General features: G+C 45.6%; 1 protein-coding gene across 2 annotated transcripts in view; it reads right to left on the minus strand.

Moving 5' to 3' along the window:
* Positions 1 to 16,364, minus strand: part of EMCN (endomucin) — a 672,183-nt gene that overhangs the window by 25,072 nt on the left and 630,747 nt on the right. For both annotated transcript variants that reach the window (XM_085635882.1, XM_085635891.1), the window contains exons 9-10: positions 11,787 to 11,811; positions 1,696 to 1,757 (exon numbers count right to left, since the gene is read on the minus strand). In XM_085635882.1, coding sequence (XP_085492008.1) covers positions 1,696 to 1,757; positions 11,787 to 11,811 — 87 coding nt within the window. The remainder of the gene's footprint in view (positions 1 to 1,695; positions 1,758 to 11,786; positions 11,812 to 16,364) is intronic.

Consider the following 16,364-nt stretch of genomic DNA (forward strand, 5'->3'; position numbering starts at 1 on the left):
CTAGAGGCCCCCGATCCCTGTTAAAATTGCGCAGGGTTTGGTCCTGTCTTCATTGGGATTAATGACTGTATGTATCCTCTTCTTCTTTTTTCTTTTCCTTCTACTCCGTACCTTTTTTCTTGCTTCCCTGTCTTATTCCTTCCTTCTTCCCTTTTACTTTTTTTCATTCTTCTTTTCTTCTTCTCTCCATAAATGCTCCTTTGTGGTCTGCATATGCATACCGATGTAAAAAAAATTGATTGGAAAATGTTCTATTTGTGCATCTTCTTTGTGGCAAATAAAAAATGAAAAACATTTTTTTTAAAAGGAAATCTCCTCCCCCTACTCTCAATGCATCACAGGTCTATTCAGCCCAGCCCTGACTCATCCTACTTTTGGAGCCGCTGCCCCTCTCCAGGCCCTGTCATCCAAAAGCCAGACATGTAATACACAAACCTAGCAGAGGCACACTGGATGTTAGGCAAGAAAATACCTACTTTGTAAAAGTGGTATTTTCAAACACAGAATGTAAAAATCACCCTCACTAAAAGATACACTTTAACATTCTGAGTTCAGGCATACTAAACTTTGTTTTTCTACCTTGTTCCCAGGGCCAGGTATGTTTATAAGGCATTATAAACAAACTCCCCATTCTGTCCTATGGGAACAGGTAGCTTAGCAATAGTGAAAAACGAAATTGGCAGTAGTTCACTATCATGACATGCTACACACACCAGGGCATATCCTACCTTTCACATACACTGCACCCTGCCCACAGGGGTACCTTGGGCCTACCTTAGGGGTGCCTGACATGTAAGAAAGGGGAAGGTTAGGGCCTAGCAAGTGGGTACACTTGCCAAGTCTACATGCAGTACCAGACTGCACACAGGCTCTGCAATGACAGGCCAGAGTTACATTTTACAGGCTGCTTCTGTGGGTGGCACAATCAGTGCTGCAGCCCACTAGCAGCATTTGATTTACAGGCCCTGGGCACACACAGTACACTCTATTAGGGTCTGACAAGTAAATCAAATAGCCAATCATGGAAACACCAATCTATAACAGTAATTTACAAAGGGAGCACTTGCACTTTGGAACTGAACAGCAGTGGCAAAGTGCTCAAAGCATCTAGACCAGCAAAACGGAGTCCAGCACACAGCAAAAACACAGGAGGCAAAGGCAAAAATTGCAGGGGAGACCCATGCCAATGGGGCCAGGTCTAACAATAAGCTAATTCTTAATCAATGGACTTCCTAGACGCCATAGTCCTAAAAAGCAAACTCTGGTTCCTTTTAGACTTTCAGTCTAAGATTGGAGGGCTTCTGTCATTTAGGTCGCCATTTTACACTATTCACTACAACTGCTATACTGACACTTGTGTCTGACAACCTTCAACACCTTCTAGCACAGTATCTTCACTTAAACACTGCACCATTAAAATTAGACCATTGGGCTGGCGTCATCCCCTCAGGACTGACAAAGAACAGAACATCAACTTAAGTTGGATGATCACATGGAATGAGGTTAAAAAGCCACAATGAGTGAGCATATCATGGGGTGAGGTTCATATGGCGCAACAGTCATTTTAGCTTTCATTTTATTTCTGCTGATATTTGTATAAATAGACTTATGTTTATTTTTAAAAAATGACTGAACACTTGGAATGCTTTTGTGGCGTGCACTGCGTTCATTTTATTATTTGTATAAAACACTTACCAGCTTGGGGAGTGGTTGTCCTGACGGAAAGAAGTTGAACGCTGCCTGTTTTGGAGACATATCTGTTTTTTGCAAATAGTTAATGGAGGATTCAATTGCATTCGTCATAGCATGCATCAAACAAAGCAGATCATCAAAGCTACCAAGACATATATTGATAGTCACGTTTGCGCATTAAGGATAGAAAACACCTCACAGTCACTTGAAAACATTTCAGGCTAATTACTTGGACGAATCCATTCCACAGAAGTTTACATTAAAAAAAAATAATCTATGCACATACTGTAAATATGTATATTTTACCATATTTATTGTAACTTTTTACTCATGCATCTTTGGGTTTCATGTGGCTGAAACAAGTGTATCTTGCAGCAGCGTTGGTTAGGTGCCTCCAACCGGAAGGATAAAAATCAATATTCCACCAATCAGTCAATAATACCAAGAAAAGGGCCCATTTGATACAGTTGTAAGGTTGTTAACCCAGAGAGATGTGGTGAGGAGGTTAATGGTGAAATGTGTGGAGGTAATGCCACATATACTTATCAAATGACCGCTATTTAGCTCGTGCAGCCAGCGGCGTAGCGTGGGTTGCGAACGCCCAGGGTAAGGCAAGTATCCTTCCAAATTTCTTTAGAAATATTGTACCCTAATGAATGCCCCTGCACCTCCAAGAATGCCCCTAAGAATTTTGCGCCCGGGGCAACTGCTCCTGTGGCCCCGCCCACGCTACGTCACTTCGTCCAACCAGAATTTTACAACACTGTTCTAGTTAAAATTGGCATTTGAATATTTCAATGAATGGGTCCTTATAAACAAGTTTTTTAATGTCAGGAGACACTATTTAAAACTTTGAAATGGGAGGAGCTATGCTATAACAAGAACCAGTGTTGTTTAGTGAAAAATACCCATTGTTGGGAACATGCACTATACGGAATAGGGATGAGCAATATTTTGCATGTTTATCCACATAGGAGATCCCGCTGCAAAAATTGTGTTTAGGATAAAAACAGTGTTTGTGATATTTGAACAATAAGATAGGGTAAAAATATTTTTGGTTAGCTGGATGAACCATTACTAATTATGGGCTAGATTCACAAAGGTAAACTGAGATGAAAGTCTAACTTTACGACTTTCGGTATCCACAAAGGGCATTTACGAGTTGTAAAGTTAGACTTTTGTATCAGTTTTGGTCTCAGGTAAACTGAGACCAAAACTTAAGTGTAGCTGAGATAAAAGTCTAACTTTACTACTCGTAAATGCCCTTTGTGAATACCGAAAGTCTTAAAGTTAGACTTTCGTCTCGGTTTACCTTTGTGAATCGGGCCTGTTGTGTATGAATTTTAAAAAGTTGCAACTGCGTGCTAAAAATATAGGTTAAGTACCAGTCTCGTCTGAATTATTTGATAAGATTTGAAAACATTTTTAGGAGTTTAAAAAATGGAATTGCTAAATTAAAAGTTATACAAGTTTTAAATATGTATATTGCCATTTAAAAGGATTTAGAAATAGTGCTATACTATCAAAACAATATGGTTGCTGATAAGCAATGTTTTTTTTGTGATTGGAATAAGAATATAGGGGCTTTTACGGTATGAGCATAACAATAAACCTACAAATGATGTCATCAGTTTCAGACATTTTCCCAAAATACCAATACGTACAAACACAAAAAAACAAAGTCACTATCCTAATTTAAATTCAGGGCTAACTCTGGCCATGGTGGCTGCATCATAATTCAGGTCCCGCCCTCCTCAGGAATCAGCAGTCATCCACCGCCCTGATATGCAAGTGCATTTCCCCTGTCACCTTCTTCCCCGGCTTTGGAGGCCAGGCTGAGTGTGGCAGCAGTCCCGGTCGCTCTGAACCTGGGGAGCGGTGGAGGGCGTAGGAGCAGCGGGACAGGCTTGCTCTTGACGGTGACTTCCGGTGCCTCGGCCTACACCTCCCACCGCGTGGACCACCAAGAGAGCGGTTGCCCGTCCTGGGCACCTCCAGAACAGCACGGGCTATGCAGACCTAATCTGCCGCACAGCGGGGCAGCAGCTCACTATCCAGGGCCCGTCCGATGTCAAAACGGAGGAACCTGGGGAGCAGGTGACGGCAGTCGGCCGCACTGGACCTTCTTCTCATTCCATGATTCAAGACCGGCAGCTGCGTCCATTTGAGCCCACCCCATTCTTTCTTGGGACCGCCCTTGCTCTACCCCTTAAAGGGGGCTTTAACTGGTCCTTCTTGACCCCCGTGGCCTATTGTAGATTGTGACTGCTGGGGGTGTCTAGTCTGACTTCCGTAGGCTTGGAAGTCACACTGACACCCCACTTGGGGTTCCATACTGAACTAGTGTGTGGGGCTTTCTCCCCCCTTATTGTAGGGTACCCTCCTGGGTTCCCAGGGCCCCTTCACCCTCCCCAAAACTGCCTGCTGCTTGGGTCGTTGAGGGGCATCACCTTTGGGCTGGAAATTGTGTCTGGGAAGAGCACATTTTATTTCCTTTTGAGGGCTATTTTCTTCCCCACCACTCTAGGCTTGTTACACTGGTGATTGTCGGTGGTGCCGGCGACTGTACTGCAACGGATGTGGAGATACTCTGCCCACTGAAGGCTCAGCACTGGCTGCTGGTGCTGCCCCTGGGGCAAGTGGTCCATGGAACTTCGGCCTTCCAGCCATTCTCAACGCCCAGGCAGGGGGCGAGACAGCCCAGTTCCTTCCGCACCGGTGCAGATGATATGGACCAGTACACAACTGTAGCTTCCAGCCCCATGGGGGCTACAAACAACCACCTGGTGCCATGGCATGGTCTCGTGTAGCCAGACCTTGCCACAATCCTCCAGACAATCCAGGACTCTCAGGAGGCAGTGGAAACAAAGCTGGGGAAGGTGAAGGTGGATGTCACTCTCTTGCACCAAGATATCAGGAACGTTGCCATCTGAGTCACTGAGGCAGAGAATCGACTGTCCTCAGTCAAGGACAAGGTAAGCACCCTGAAACAGCATGTCTCCAAGCTTCTAGCAATGACGGGGTTGTTGGAGGGGTATGCGGAAGACATAGAGGGCAGGTAATTCAGGAATAACATTTGGCTGGTTGGATTCCATGAGGGTTCAGAGGCCCTTGGAACTGTGCATTTCTTGGAGAGCTGGACCTGGTCCTGGATCCCTGAGGACAAATTGTCGGCTTGATTTGCCGTGGTGCATGCATACAGGTCCTTGGCAAAGAGGTCCCTGCCCGGGGCCCTGGCATGCCCGCTCATTGCCTGGATTTTTAACCACCACTACTGGGACGCCATCCTCCTTAAGGCTTATGAAATCATTATTTTTTCTGACTGTACACGGATGTTCCACGGTGTAGATGTTTCTTTGATTACGTTTTTTTTCTTTAGATCCTTTATTTGTGATTATTTTAAACATTCAAAGACACAAAAAAGGACAATAAAACAAAAGCAGTTATACATATTACAGCGTAACTGCCTTAATGCGCATATCTTAAATATAAATGATTCATTTATCATTTCCAGATGTCCACAATAGTATAATGCGAATTTGCAGAACATCAACAACAATATGTAAATCCGGTTAGACAATGTGTATATAGTAACATAATCAGTGAGCTACATGAATATAAAGAGTTAAATCCGAAGTCTCGTCAGGAGGGTGAATTAGTAAATAATCCTTAAGTGGCTGCCATATATTTCGAGGTCGAGAGGGTAGAGGTAATAGTGTAGCATAGTCTTCACTGGTAGTATGACAATACTGAAGATCGCAAATCCATCCCTTATTTGTTGGGGGGTGTGATCTTCCCCAATGCAACGAAATTTGGTCCTTGGCTAGCAACAGGGACATAGCGGTGAACCTTATAATACTTTTCCTGACCGGTTTAACATATCCCAATAATGCAATGAGAGGTATTGGGTGTAGAGGTTGCACCACCATTATTGATAAATGGTGAAACACGTCCACCCAATAGGTCTGTATCACTTCACATTCCATGCTAGGTGTGCAAAGTCAGCGTCCAACATTTCACATTTGGGGCAAGCGCTAGATGCATTAGGATGTATTCTACTCAGAAATATTGGTGTAAGATATACTCTATGCAGGTACTTATAATGTAACAGTTTGTGTTTGTAGTTAGGTGAGATAAGTCGCGTTTGAGAGCAGCAATATTTCCATATGTTATCTGGTAGTGGCTCCGCTAAGTCTCGTTCCGATGCCATTTTTGCCTTAAGCCCACCCATCTGCTGAAGTGTTTGTGTTAAGTGATAAAGGCGAGATATTAAATGTGAGTTATCAGTAGAGTTAATGACTAGTGTGAGTGGGAAAAAGTCCCTTGGTTCTGCACTGGGGTCAGGTATAGTAGACAGCAGTGCCCTTCTAACTCTATGTAGGATGAATCTATCCATATGAGTGACATCGCCAGTAGCAGTCAATTCAGTTATCATGCGGGGACGCATCCTTTGATGAAGTTAAACAGAATCTCCAAGCTTTAATCTGCAGTATGTGCTTCTGTTTCCAGTAATACTGAAGGTGAACCCTAACTCTAAAACATATTTCTTTGACTGTCCGGAAAAGGCCTGGGAATGGTTGGCTAAAAGGGTTGTGCTCTGCTGAGCGGACAATACTCCTGCCTCCATTTTCACATCTGCGGAGAACGCTCTCCACCTCTCTCTGAAGTCCTCATGAAAGAAATGGACACATTCCAAGGGTCACCCCCGTGGCCGGCAAAACTACTCTGGTTGTGAAGCAGGGCATCTAGTTTTTGGCGAAGGGAGTGGGTTGGAGCTGCTGGACTGTATGCTGGAGCTCTTCCTCACCCCACCTGATTTTTCTACTGGCCCGTCGTGCTGAATTACGAGCTCCTACAGACTGTGCTGGCAGCTGTTGCTCCCTTTTGGGGTGGTGGGGGGGAGCACTCAGTTGATGCATTGTTCCAGATGCCTTGGCCTTCTACCCAGCCTTTGTCACTGCTTGGATGTCTGACCCCATTCTGCTCCTTCCATGGGTAAATCCCTGCAGTTTCCCGCAGACACTGTCTGTTCTGTACTCACCCAGTCCTTCCCGTGATGGAGGTTAACATTCTGTCCTAGAATGTGAATGGCCTGTTGGACATCATCAAGCGCACGGCCGTTCTCCGCTACTGTAGACGCTTTTATCCTGCTGTCCTTCGGCTGCAGGGGTAGCACTGCCCGTTTCTACAGGTATGACAGGGTCTATCACTCAAAGTTTATCATTGGGTCCTTTGTGGTGGTGATTCTCCTCCACAGGGGTTTCCCCCTTGTGGTCACCCATGCTTACTTTGACCACCCCTGAGAGGTATATCGGTGTGGAGGGGCTCCTTGAGGGTAGACACTATAACATTCTGTCCCTCTACATGCCAAATCAGCTGTTTGCCCACACGCTGGTCTCCCTGTCCCCGATAATGCTGAGCTTCCCGCCGGGCACCACTGTTGTGGGAGGAGAATTCAATGTAGTTCCTGATTCAGAGCTGGACTCCATCAGAGCTCTAGAGGTGGGGCATCAGTCTCACTCCTGCCAGCTTTGGCCATGGATTGACTCTCTCAGACTTTGCGACACGTGGAGAACGTGGCACCCTCACGCTGCCATGTATAACCACAACTCAGAGGCACGTAAGTCATCGTTGCGGATCGATTTGCTGCTCCTGCTGGCCACAGATGTCCTGCAGATGTCCAAGGTTGGCATTCTTCCATTCGGGATTTCCGGACACTCGCCACTCCTTCTGCATATGGGAGCCTCGTAGCCTGCTGCACGGACCATGTGGCGTCTTAATATGTGGCACTCGCCCGATCCCGCATGTTCTGACTATTTAGAGGCCAAGTTGCAGGCGTACTTTCAGACCAACCATGGGTCTGTATCCTTGCCAGTAAACCTACAGTAAGGGGTCTGGTCAAGGGGTATATCCTGGGTTGGGAGAAGGTGAAGCTTGCACAAGCCTCCATCCTTGAGTCCCAAACCCTTGCCCTGGAGCACCAGGTGCTGACTAAGATGTCAGATGTGCTTGCTCGCCGTTTGGCAAATGTCCACGCAGAGTTGGCCTCGTCTCCCTAAAGTAGGCCAGGCAATGTTGGAGAGCCACAACCTGGAAGGTCTACGAACATGGTGACAAGTCTGGAAAACTCCTTTAATGATTGACCACCACAGAGGTTGCCTCCAGGATAATTCCACACATTAGTGACACTGAGGGCAGGCTCTCCACCTTAGGCTATCCCCGTCGCTGACCGAATTCAGGAAGGATCTCAAGACATGGCTCTTTAACTGAACCGCAGCACCCAGTCTGACCTCCAGCTCCCCCCCCCCCCCAGCACCTTGAGACTATCACGGGTGAGCAGTCACACTTAACAAGTACTGATTGATTGATTGAGGGCTGCCTAAAGTTTCTACAGCAACACTCTATGTGTGTCTGTTACCTTTTACTGGGAATTGTGTGCCCCTAAGCCTCAACCTCCTCAGGAGGTGGTGCACCTGCTGTTGGCTGTGTTCCCCCTCCCGACAATCCCTGCCTCACTGGCCCGTGATCTGGATCAGCCAATCATGGCTGATGAGATTGGGGCAGCACTCTAGGCCAAGGCCTCTGGTTAAAACCCCGGATCCTGACTGGCTTCCTATCGAATACTATTGCAGGTTTAGGTTTATTTTGAACCCACCCCTGCTGGAAAGGTATTGTGAGACTGCGCACAGGTGCCTTTCCATAGGAGCTAAACATGGCCTTGATCGTGGTTGTTTCCTTTGATAGTTGTGCCTCCTACAGGCCCTTATCTCTAATTAATTCAGAGATCAAGGTGTTTGCAAAGGTCTTGTCCAATCGGTTACACTCGATCTTGCTGTATCTGATCTACATAGATCTGTGTGGCTTCATACCAGCCAATGGAACGCAGCGCTGCATCCATAGAGTTCAGCTGGCTTTATCTCAGGCACACCGTCTTCGCCACCCGGCAGCCCGGCTTCTGATAGATTTTGAGAAGGCCTTTGATACACTCGATTGGTCCTTCTTGAGTATGGTCCTGAGAGTGGCTTGACCCCTATCTCCGCAGGCTTATTAAGCTTTTGTACTCCACGCCATTGGCACAGGTTTCTATCAATGGGTCGGTGACCTCTTTCTCCTCTCCTCTTCGCTTTTATCATTGAGTCCTTGACATGGCTCATGGTATGGCACAAGGCTGGTCATGGGACAATGGTCCGGAGGAGCATATCGCACTCTACACAGATGACGTCTGTTCTACTTGGCAAACCTGCAGTCCTCCTGCTGCTTGGAACTTCTGAGTATCAATGAAGAGGCCTCCAGTCTCTGCATTACTGCAGCAAAATCACTGTTAGCCCTGGTACAGTGAGATTCAAGTGTCTGATACTGGCAGTCTGGGATTCCAGTCCGTGGGCTAATCTTCCAATATCTGGGTATTAATATTTCCTTGCTTACCAAGCTGGCTTTGGCCCTTAACCTGCCCTACCTGGTGCTGAAATGAAGAAGATGGGGTAGTTTGCCCCTCCATGTCCTCGGGAGTGTGGCCCTCTTCAAAATGATGTTTTTCTTGATGTCTTTCAGGATTTCCCCCTCCCTATCCCCACCCAATGGTTTACGGTTCTTCAATCTATCATTCATCCCATCTCGTGGGCTGGGGGTTGGCCTCGAATCCCCTTCGATAGAGTTTGGGGATGGCAGGCCTACATCATTATTACACTGCCTCCCAGGTGGTTGTGGTGAATGACTGGCTTAATGGGAATGGAGTGACCCAGCCTATCGGGCTGAGTTAGCCCTGCTGGGGCTTGACCAAATTATGAGAATTCTGTACTGTTCCCCGATTCTCTGGTACCTCCCAGACGTTATGCATGCAGCCTTCTTGAGCTGAAGGGCTAGGACTGTATATTGACCTACATGACCCTACTCTGGCTAGGCACATAGTTACATCACATAGGAGGCCTGGATGGGTTTGCAAAATGGGACAGGATGGGGATTTCCCTGCTCGGGATGTATGGTGTGGGGGCTGCATGCTGACATTCCAAGCTTTACAGGAGCAATATCTACTTTCTAAACTCAATTTCACAAGCACCTACAATTACGACATTCCCTCACGGCTCATCTCCCCTTGGATACTGCAGTCTCATACTTTAGTCCTCTGGAGGCTAACTCTGAAGGCTAACTAGCAGGCTAACTCAGGGTGCAATATCACAGGTTTACCGTTCCCTGGTTATTAACTCCCCTGACTGGTTTGCGATGATGAGAAAGAGGTGGGAGGCATGAGTCACTGACTGGAGGGCCTCAAGGATGGCCCCATAGAAACCGGCCATCTTTGCACATCTCAGGTTAGACCAACTCAATTATCACCATCTAACCAATATCACTATCCAGTGGCTGCAGCAGGTGGGCAGACTTTTGCAGGCCAAACACTTTAGCTGCTTGGTATTGGACACAGACTGCTATCACATGGTTTGGATCTGCCCGGCATAGGCTTCATACTGACAGGGGATTGAGCGTGAACTCTCATCATTGCTTGATGGATCCTTGGCCCTGAGAGTTGCCCTCCTAGGCCTGCTGAAAGACTTGGGGGGACAAAGACTGGAGAATGCTTTTTATTAGTAAGAGTGGCTGGTTGCTTAGAGGGAAATTGTTTGGGTGGAATTCCAAGACCACTCCTTCGTTGACTGCCTGGTGGGTGGGAGTGGACTGGCGCACCCAGCAGGAGAGGCCCATTTATGGATGACCACAGAAGAATGGGAAGATTTGGGGCAGATCGTGGTACTTTTAGCGTCTGAGGTTATATGACTGATGGTCCTATGTATGTGCATTGGGAGAGCGGTCTCAGACAAAGTACATTGGCTGTACTCTTGTTCGCGATTTATGCGCAAAACTCAATAAAAATTGGTTATAAAAAATAATTCAGGTCTAACTCTAATAACTTGGTGTGAGAATCATACAGATTCTCACCTCTGCCAGGGTCACATTTCTCAGTCGGAGTTTTGGCTGTATATCTGTCCACCCAATTTAGATGGGCAGACACATCGCCATTTTTCAATGCCCATCACCACCAGGAAAAACCTGGCAGTAAGGCGCTTTGAAAAGTGTTCAATGCCCTCCTCGCTGTAGGAGAAAACTCTCATGGCGAGTAGGGCATTGTTTATTATTTATTTTTTTTATTTTCAAAAAGAAAATCTTGCTTTTGGATTTTCTTTTAGAAAATAAAAAATGTAATAAGTATGCCACACGGCTCCGTCATGTTGACAGAAGTGCACAGCAAAATTGCAATGCATTGACAGGCACTGTCATGACTGCAGTTCCTGCTAATGCTACAAATGTCTGCTGGGCTGGTGGACATTACTAAATTTAGCTGTATGCACCTCCCTCAGGGTGTCAGAGTAATTTAAGTTGTCCTGGCGGAGGACAGGCCGACTACAAATATTAAATCGGACCTTTAGTCTATCGTTCTCATCTTATTTCCATATTTCACGCATGATAGCACAGGTGGGAGTAAAGGTTAAGGTAATATCTGCACTTTTACATCATTGTAGTTTTTGTTTTGTATCCAGAAACGACACCCATCAACCTTAACATCTCCATAGCTAGTTTTCTTTAGTCATAATCTTTTGTTCAAAAAATCCATACCTTGCATCTCCACAGTCACATTTTTTAAACCTATCAATGTTAAATATTATTTATTACTTTGAAGGACATCTCCAGGATTCGATCACTGCTACACAAAGACGTGGAGGTGGAAAATATTCTTTAGGGCACTTCAGTGCATTCAGATGCTTTATCATTGGTGTGCATGCACACTTCCTAGAAACTCATTCATGAAATACTCAGATGCTTACTGGTCTTAATAATCTTGTGTAAAACCCTCACTATAGAGAACAGTTACATTTAATGTCAATATTACATATTATACCACATGTCTAACATATTCTAGTTGGAAGTTAAATATTTCACAGAGGTGGATAATTCCTGAATGTATTGTTCTGAATTGATCTATGTTGCACTACAAAGCTTTGATTTTTAAATGATAAATAACTTTTATTCACATTTTGTAAAGTCAATATTTGTGACCAAAGTGACTTTACAGATGTATTTATACTTCCCACTTTATTACTTACTTGGGATTTTCATTTTGATCGCTGCCTGTAACGACAAAATAATTTTAGTAAGCTTTAAATATTTTGAAAATCACATATACACATTACTTGAACACCTTGGAAAGCTCTAAATAAAACTTAAAACACTAACAAGAAACTGGTTTGGTTAATATATGGTTACAAGATTTAATAAAGTACAAAAACTAGGAAGGTAAGATGAAAGTGCAAAGTATGTCTTCTTTGCCTAGGGATACAAATGATTTTAAAGTGTCAATGGCACTTTATGGCAACAATTGATTGACTGTCCTTTTTTAATATAATATAACAATGACCTGCAACTGAAACATATTAATGTTTGAATGCAAGATATAAGCTATACACAGTTGCATTGTGTTACAACCAAACAGTGAAACTGCGGCTTTAAAATATTTTTGAAAATGTATACGGTTTAAAGAAAAATGGGAGTGGTGATGGGGTAAAAAGAGAAGAAATGCTGTGATGTAGAAAAAAGAAAAATAATATGGAAGCATAAAGTAGATGAACAGATACAAAATAAAGAAATAGGTGAAGACCAAAAGAAAGAACGTAAAAGAAACATGAAAACGGAAAATACGTTTCCTACTGTTTATAAAGCAACAACTAGAATAAAACGAATAAAAGAATATAGAAACATTCAGTGATCTTTTCTCCAAAATGGCATGGCTATTAGATAAATAAAATCCAGCAAAACAAATAACTTTATGTGATCAAGGCTTTTCGCTGCTAGACCTTCACACCACACATGCTAAGCTTTTTTGGGCTATTTGGGATACTGCATGCTTAGGCCTCCATAACTTTTTTGTCCACATAAGCTAGACCTTCATCCCCCACACACACACGTTAAACCTCTTTTGTCTATGTGGGGTAGTACACGCTTAGGCCTCCATAACGTTTTGCCCACATAAGCTATTCCTGCCAAATTCATTTCCAACATCCTGTGGATTCCAAAGGTACCTAGGGTTTGTATATTTCCCTGGAGGGGACTGAGAAAATAGCCAAAATGTAGCTACATTTTGAGTTTTTGGGGGAAAATAGGAAAAAGGTGCTCTGGATAAAAGTGTCTGTCTTTTTCATAAAAACTGCATCAACAAACATATTAGTGTGTTAAAGTCAACATCTTCCCATCTTTCAGGAACATACAGTGCTGAATCAAAATCACCTAGGGCCTCATGTAGGTAGCTAAATACCGGTCGGTAATGGCCGAAATTCGGTAAATATCCTGTTACCGACCGGTATTTAGCTATTTGAGATGTAGGAGGCTGTTGGAAACGGCCCTTTTTGCAGGGTTATCCCCAAACTTTTTGCTTCTTCCTCCTTTATTTTTTCTGACCCGTGGTTGTTGGCAATAGAACTCTGGGCACTTTACCACTGCTGATCAGTGCTAAAGTGCATATGCTCTCTGTATAAATTGTTATATTGATTGGTTATCCATGATTGGTATATTTGTTTCACCTGTTAGCCCCTAGTAAAGTGCACTGAGTGTGCCAGAGCTGGTGATTCAAATGCTACTAGTGGGCTGCAGCACTGATTGTGCCACCCACAGGAGTAGTGCTAAAATGATGTCTTAGGCCTGCTTGCAGTGCCTATGTGCAGTCCAGGACTGCCATGTCGACCTGGCCAGTGCACCCACTGACCAGGCCTTATCCTTCCCTTTCTGTACATGTAAGGCATCCCTATGGTGGCCCTAGGTACCCCCCTGGGCTGGGTGCAGTGTATCTGAAAGGTAGGGCATGTACTGAGGTGTGTAACATGCCCTGGTAGTGAATTACAGCCATTTTCGTTTTTCACTGCTGAGAGGCTATCTTGCCCATAGGATAGAATGGGGAAGGCTGTTTACATACCTATCTTCCCATAAGGGCAAGATAGAAAATCCAAGTTTGGTATCTCTGTGTTCAGAATTTAATTATACATCTTTTTAGCAAGATGGTTTTTAAATTCACTGTGTGAGAATAGCACTTTTTAGAAAGTAGCTATTCTCCTGTTTAACCTTCCTGTGTGCCTGTGTGCTGGTTGGCTGAAGGGTGTCATGTGATGGGCCAGGTGGCTCCAGGAGCCTGGATGAGTCAGCAGCAGGGTGAATAGGGAGATCTGCTTTAGATGGGTGGGAGGAGTAGTCCCTGGGTTTGAATAGGGCTGTCCCTGCCAAACACAAAGCTGGCTCCACCCCCTGCTGGCCAGGCTGAGGACTCTGCCTCTGCTGGCACAAAGAAGGCTCCACCTCCTGCTGAGCGTCTAATGACCCTGCCCCTCACTCTGAAAGGAACCAGGTGCTCCAGGGCAGAGCACACCCAAGAACCGGTTTGAGCAGGGGAATCCCCCCACTGAAACACAGAGAGACAAAGACTTGGAGGGGTATAAGAAGAGGACCCCAGACACCTAAACTTTAGATCACTTTGGAACTAAGAAGAAACCTCTGCCAAGGAGAAAGCTGAAAAGGACTGAAGAGGAGAAGACTGCCTGCTTGCTGTTTTGCTTTGCTGCCAAGGAGAGGGGAAGGACTTTGCTGTGTCCCCTTCTTTTGATTCTGATCTCCAAGGGCCTGAGAAGAGCTGGCTCCCTGTTAAGAAGTCCCAGGAACAAAAGGACTTCACCAACAGCTCCCCTGGAACTCTGCTGAGAGAGTTCTGACCTGCCTTGGAGTGCTTGCCCAGTCTTGGGGCCTCAGGAGGTCGTTTTGCTGTGTTTGGGAGCTGGGAAGCAGAAGCGTGAACATGAGTGACTGGTACCCAAAGCATCATCCGATTGCATGTCGCAAAACGAGAGTGCGTGGAAAATTTCATCGCGGCACCATCGCAACACGCAGGGTCCCCGCATCGCCGAGTGTGTCGAGCATCGTCCCGAAGCGTGAAGCTTCCTGCCATTGCGAGGGTTGTCGCAGAACCAGTTTGCGGGCCGCACCACTGCCGGTGCGTGAAAAGTCTCCAATCGCTGCGTGCGTCGACGCAGAGTCCCGTTCCGTGGCGCATCGAGAGTTGCGGCGCCGGAAGGCAACGCTGCGCCACGCATCGCACCACATCGAAGAGTGTCGCATCGAACCTGTGCGTGAAGCTTCCCCCTAAGAAACCTACGCAACGAAGGCAAAAGTCATCGCATCCTCCCCTTACAGATCGGAGTCGGCGCATCCACCTCTGCAGCGTGAAGCAGGGCTGCTGCAAAGCCTCCCCAGGATCTCAGGAGTATCGCATCGCCTTTGCAAGCTTCCTTGTTATAGCTTTTGGGAACCTTATCGCAACTACAGGTACTGTTGGGCACGAAAGTGTCGCATTTTGTGCATTGAGAGTCGCATTGTGCAGGACACTGACTTTTACATCCTGGAGTACTTTCTGCAAACTCTTGAACTATCTTTAAAGTAACCTTTTGAATTATATGTTGGTTTGTCTGTAGTATTTGGTCTTGTGAAGTTTTTAGTAAAGATACATTATTTTTCAAAAACTGGTGTGGAGTAAATCTGTGGTGTTTTCACTGTGTTACTGTGAGTGTTGGTACAAATACTTTACACATTGCCTTTGATAGCCTAGACTACTCAGGCCAAGCTACCTAGAGGGTGAGCAGGGGTTATCTTAACAGTGTATCCCCCTTTCCCTGACTAGAAGCAAGGGTCCCTACTTGGACAGTGGAACCTACCCTGCCAACTAGAGACCCCCAGATCTAACATTGGTGGTCAGCGGTGAGGATTGAACTTGTATTTGTACTTGACCCACGGTAATTGGTGTACATCACTAGGAGTGCAGACCAATAGACAACCACATACTGTATTTTTCTATTTTTGAGTAACTCTTCAAGAGCATTATGTCTCAGGTGGCAACAAGTGAGAGGGCAGAATTGGAGTTTTCCATTGAGGATTTGTATTCGTACAAAGTTGAGGAGCTCAAGCAATTCTGCAAAGACCTTGGTTGCCCTGTGAAAAGCGGATCTAGAAAGGATGTGCTACAAAGATTCTTGAAGGCCTGTTGGGAGGCCCAAGAGGAAGATGATGCAGATGAAGAGAATGGTTTTGTTCCCCAAGATCTGCCCGTGGGCAGAGCAGTCTCAAGGGCTGGCAGCTCCCATTCCAGTAGGGGGCTCACTCCAGAGGAGTTGGAGGAGAATCAAAGGGTGAGAAACCATGAATTGGAAATAATGAAAATGAAAATGAAGCAATCGGAAGTAGACAAGGCGGCGGAGGAGAGCAGGAATGCCCGTGCCTTGGAGGAGAAGAAATTGCTTCTGGCTCATGAGTTGAGGATGAGGGACCTTGATTTGGAGCTCGAGAGGCTTGAGGCCATGAGTGTCTCAGCTGAAGAAGAAGAATGGTTAGCTCAAGAAGTGAACTTTGCTGAGTTGGAGGTGGAGTCCAGCTCAGATGGTGGCAGCAAGATTGTAAGTTCTAGTGCTGAGAGAAAGGTACAAACACCCAGAGATGTGGCACCTGACTTGAAGGAGGGGGTTGACATACACCAGGGGGTTCAGGTTTATGATGTAGTTCCAGTGGAGTGCAGTGTCCCTGAAGTGGATTGGGGAACTGGCACAGGGGACCATATTCCTAGTGGTGGGAGGGACACTCTACTGACCCTAGATGAG

This window comes from Triturus cristatus, chromosome 2_1 (assembly GCF_964204655.1).
Source record: "Triturus cristatus chromosome 2_1, aTriCri1.1, whole genome shotgun sequence".
NCBI classification, from domain to species: domain Eukaryota; kingdom Metazoa; phylum Chordata; class Amphibia; order Caudata; family Salamandridae; genus Triturus; species Triturus cristatus.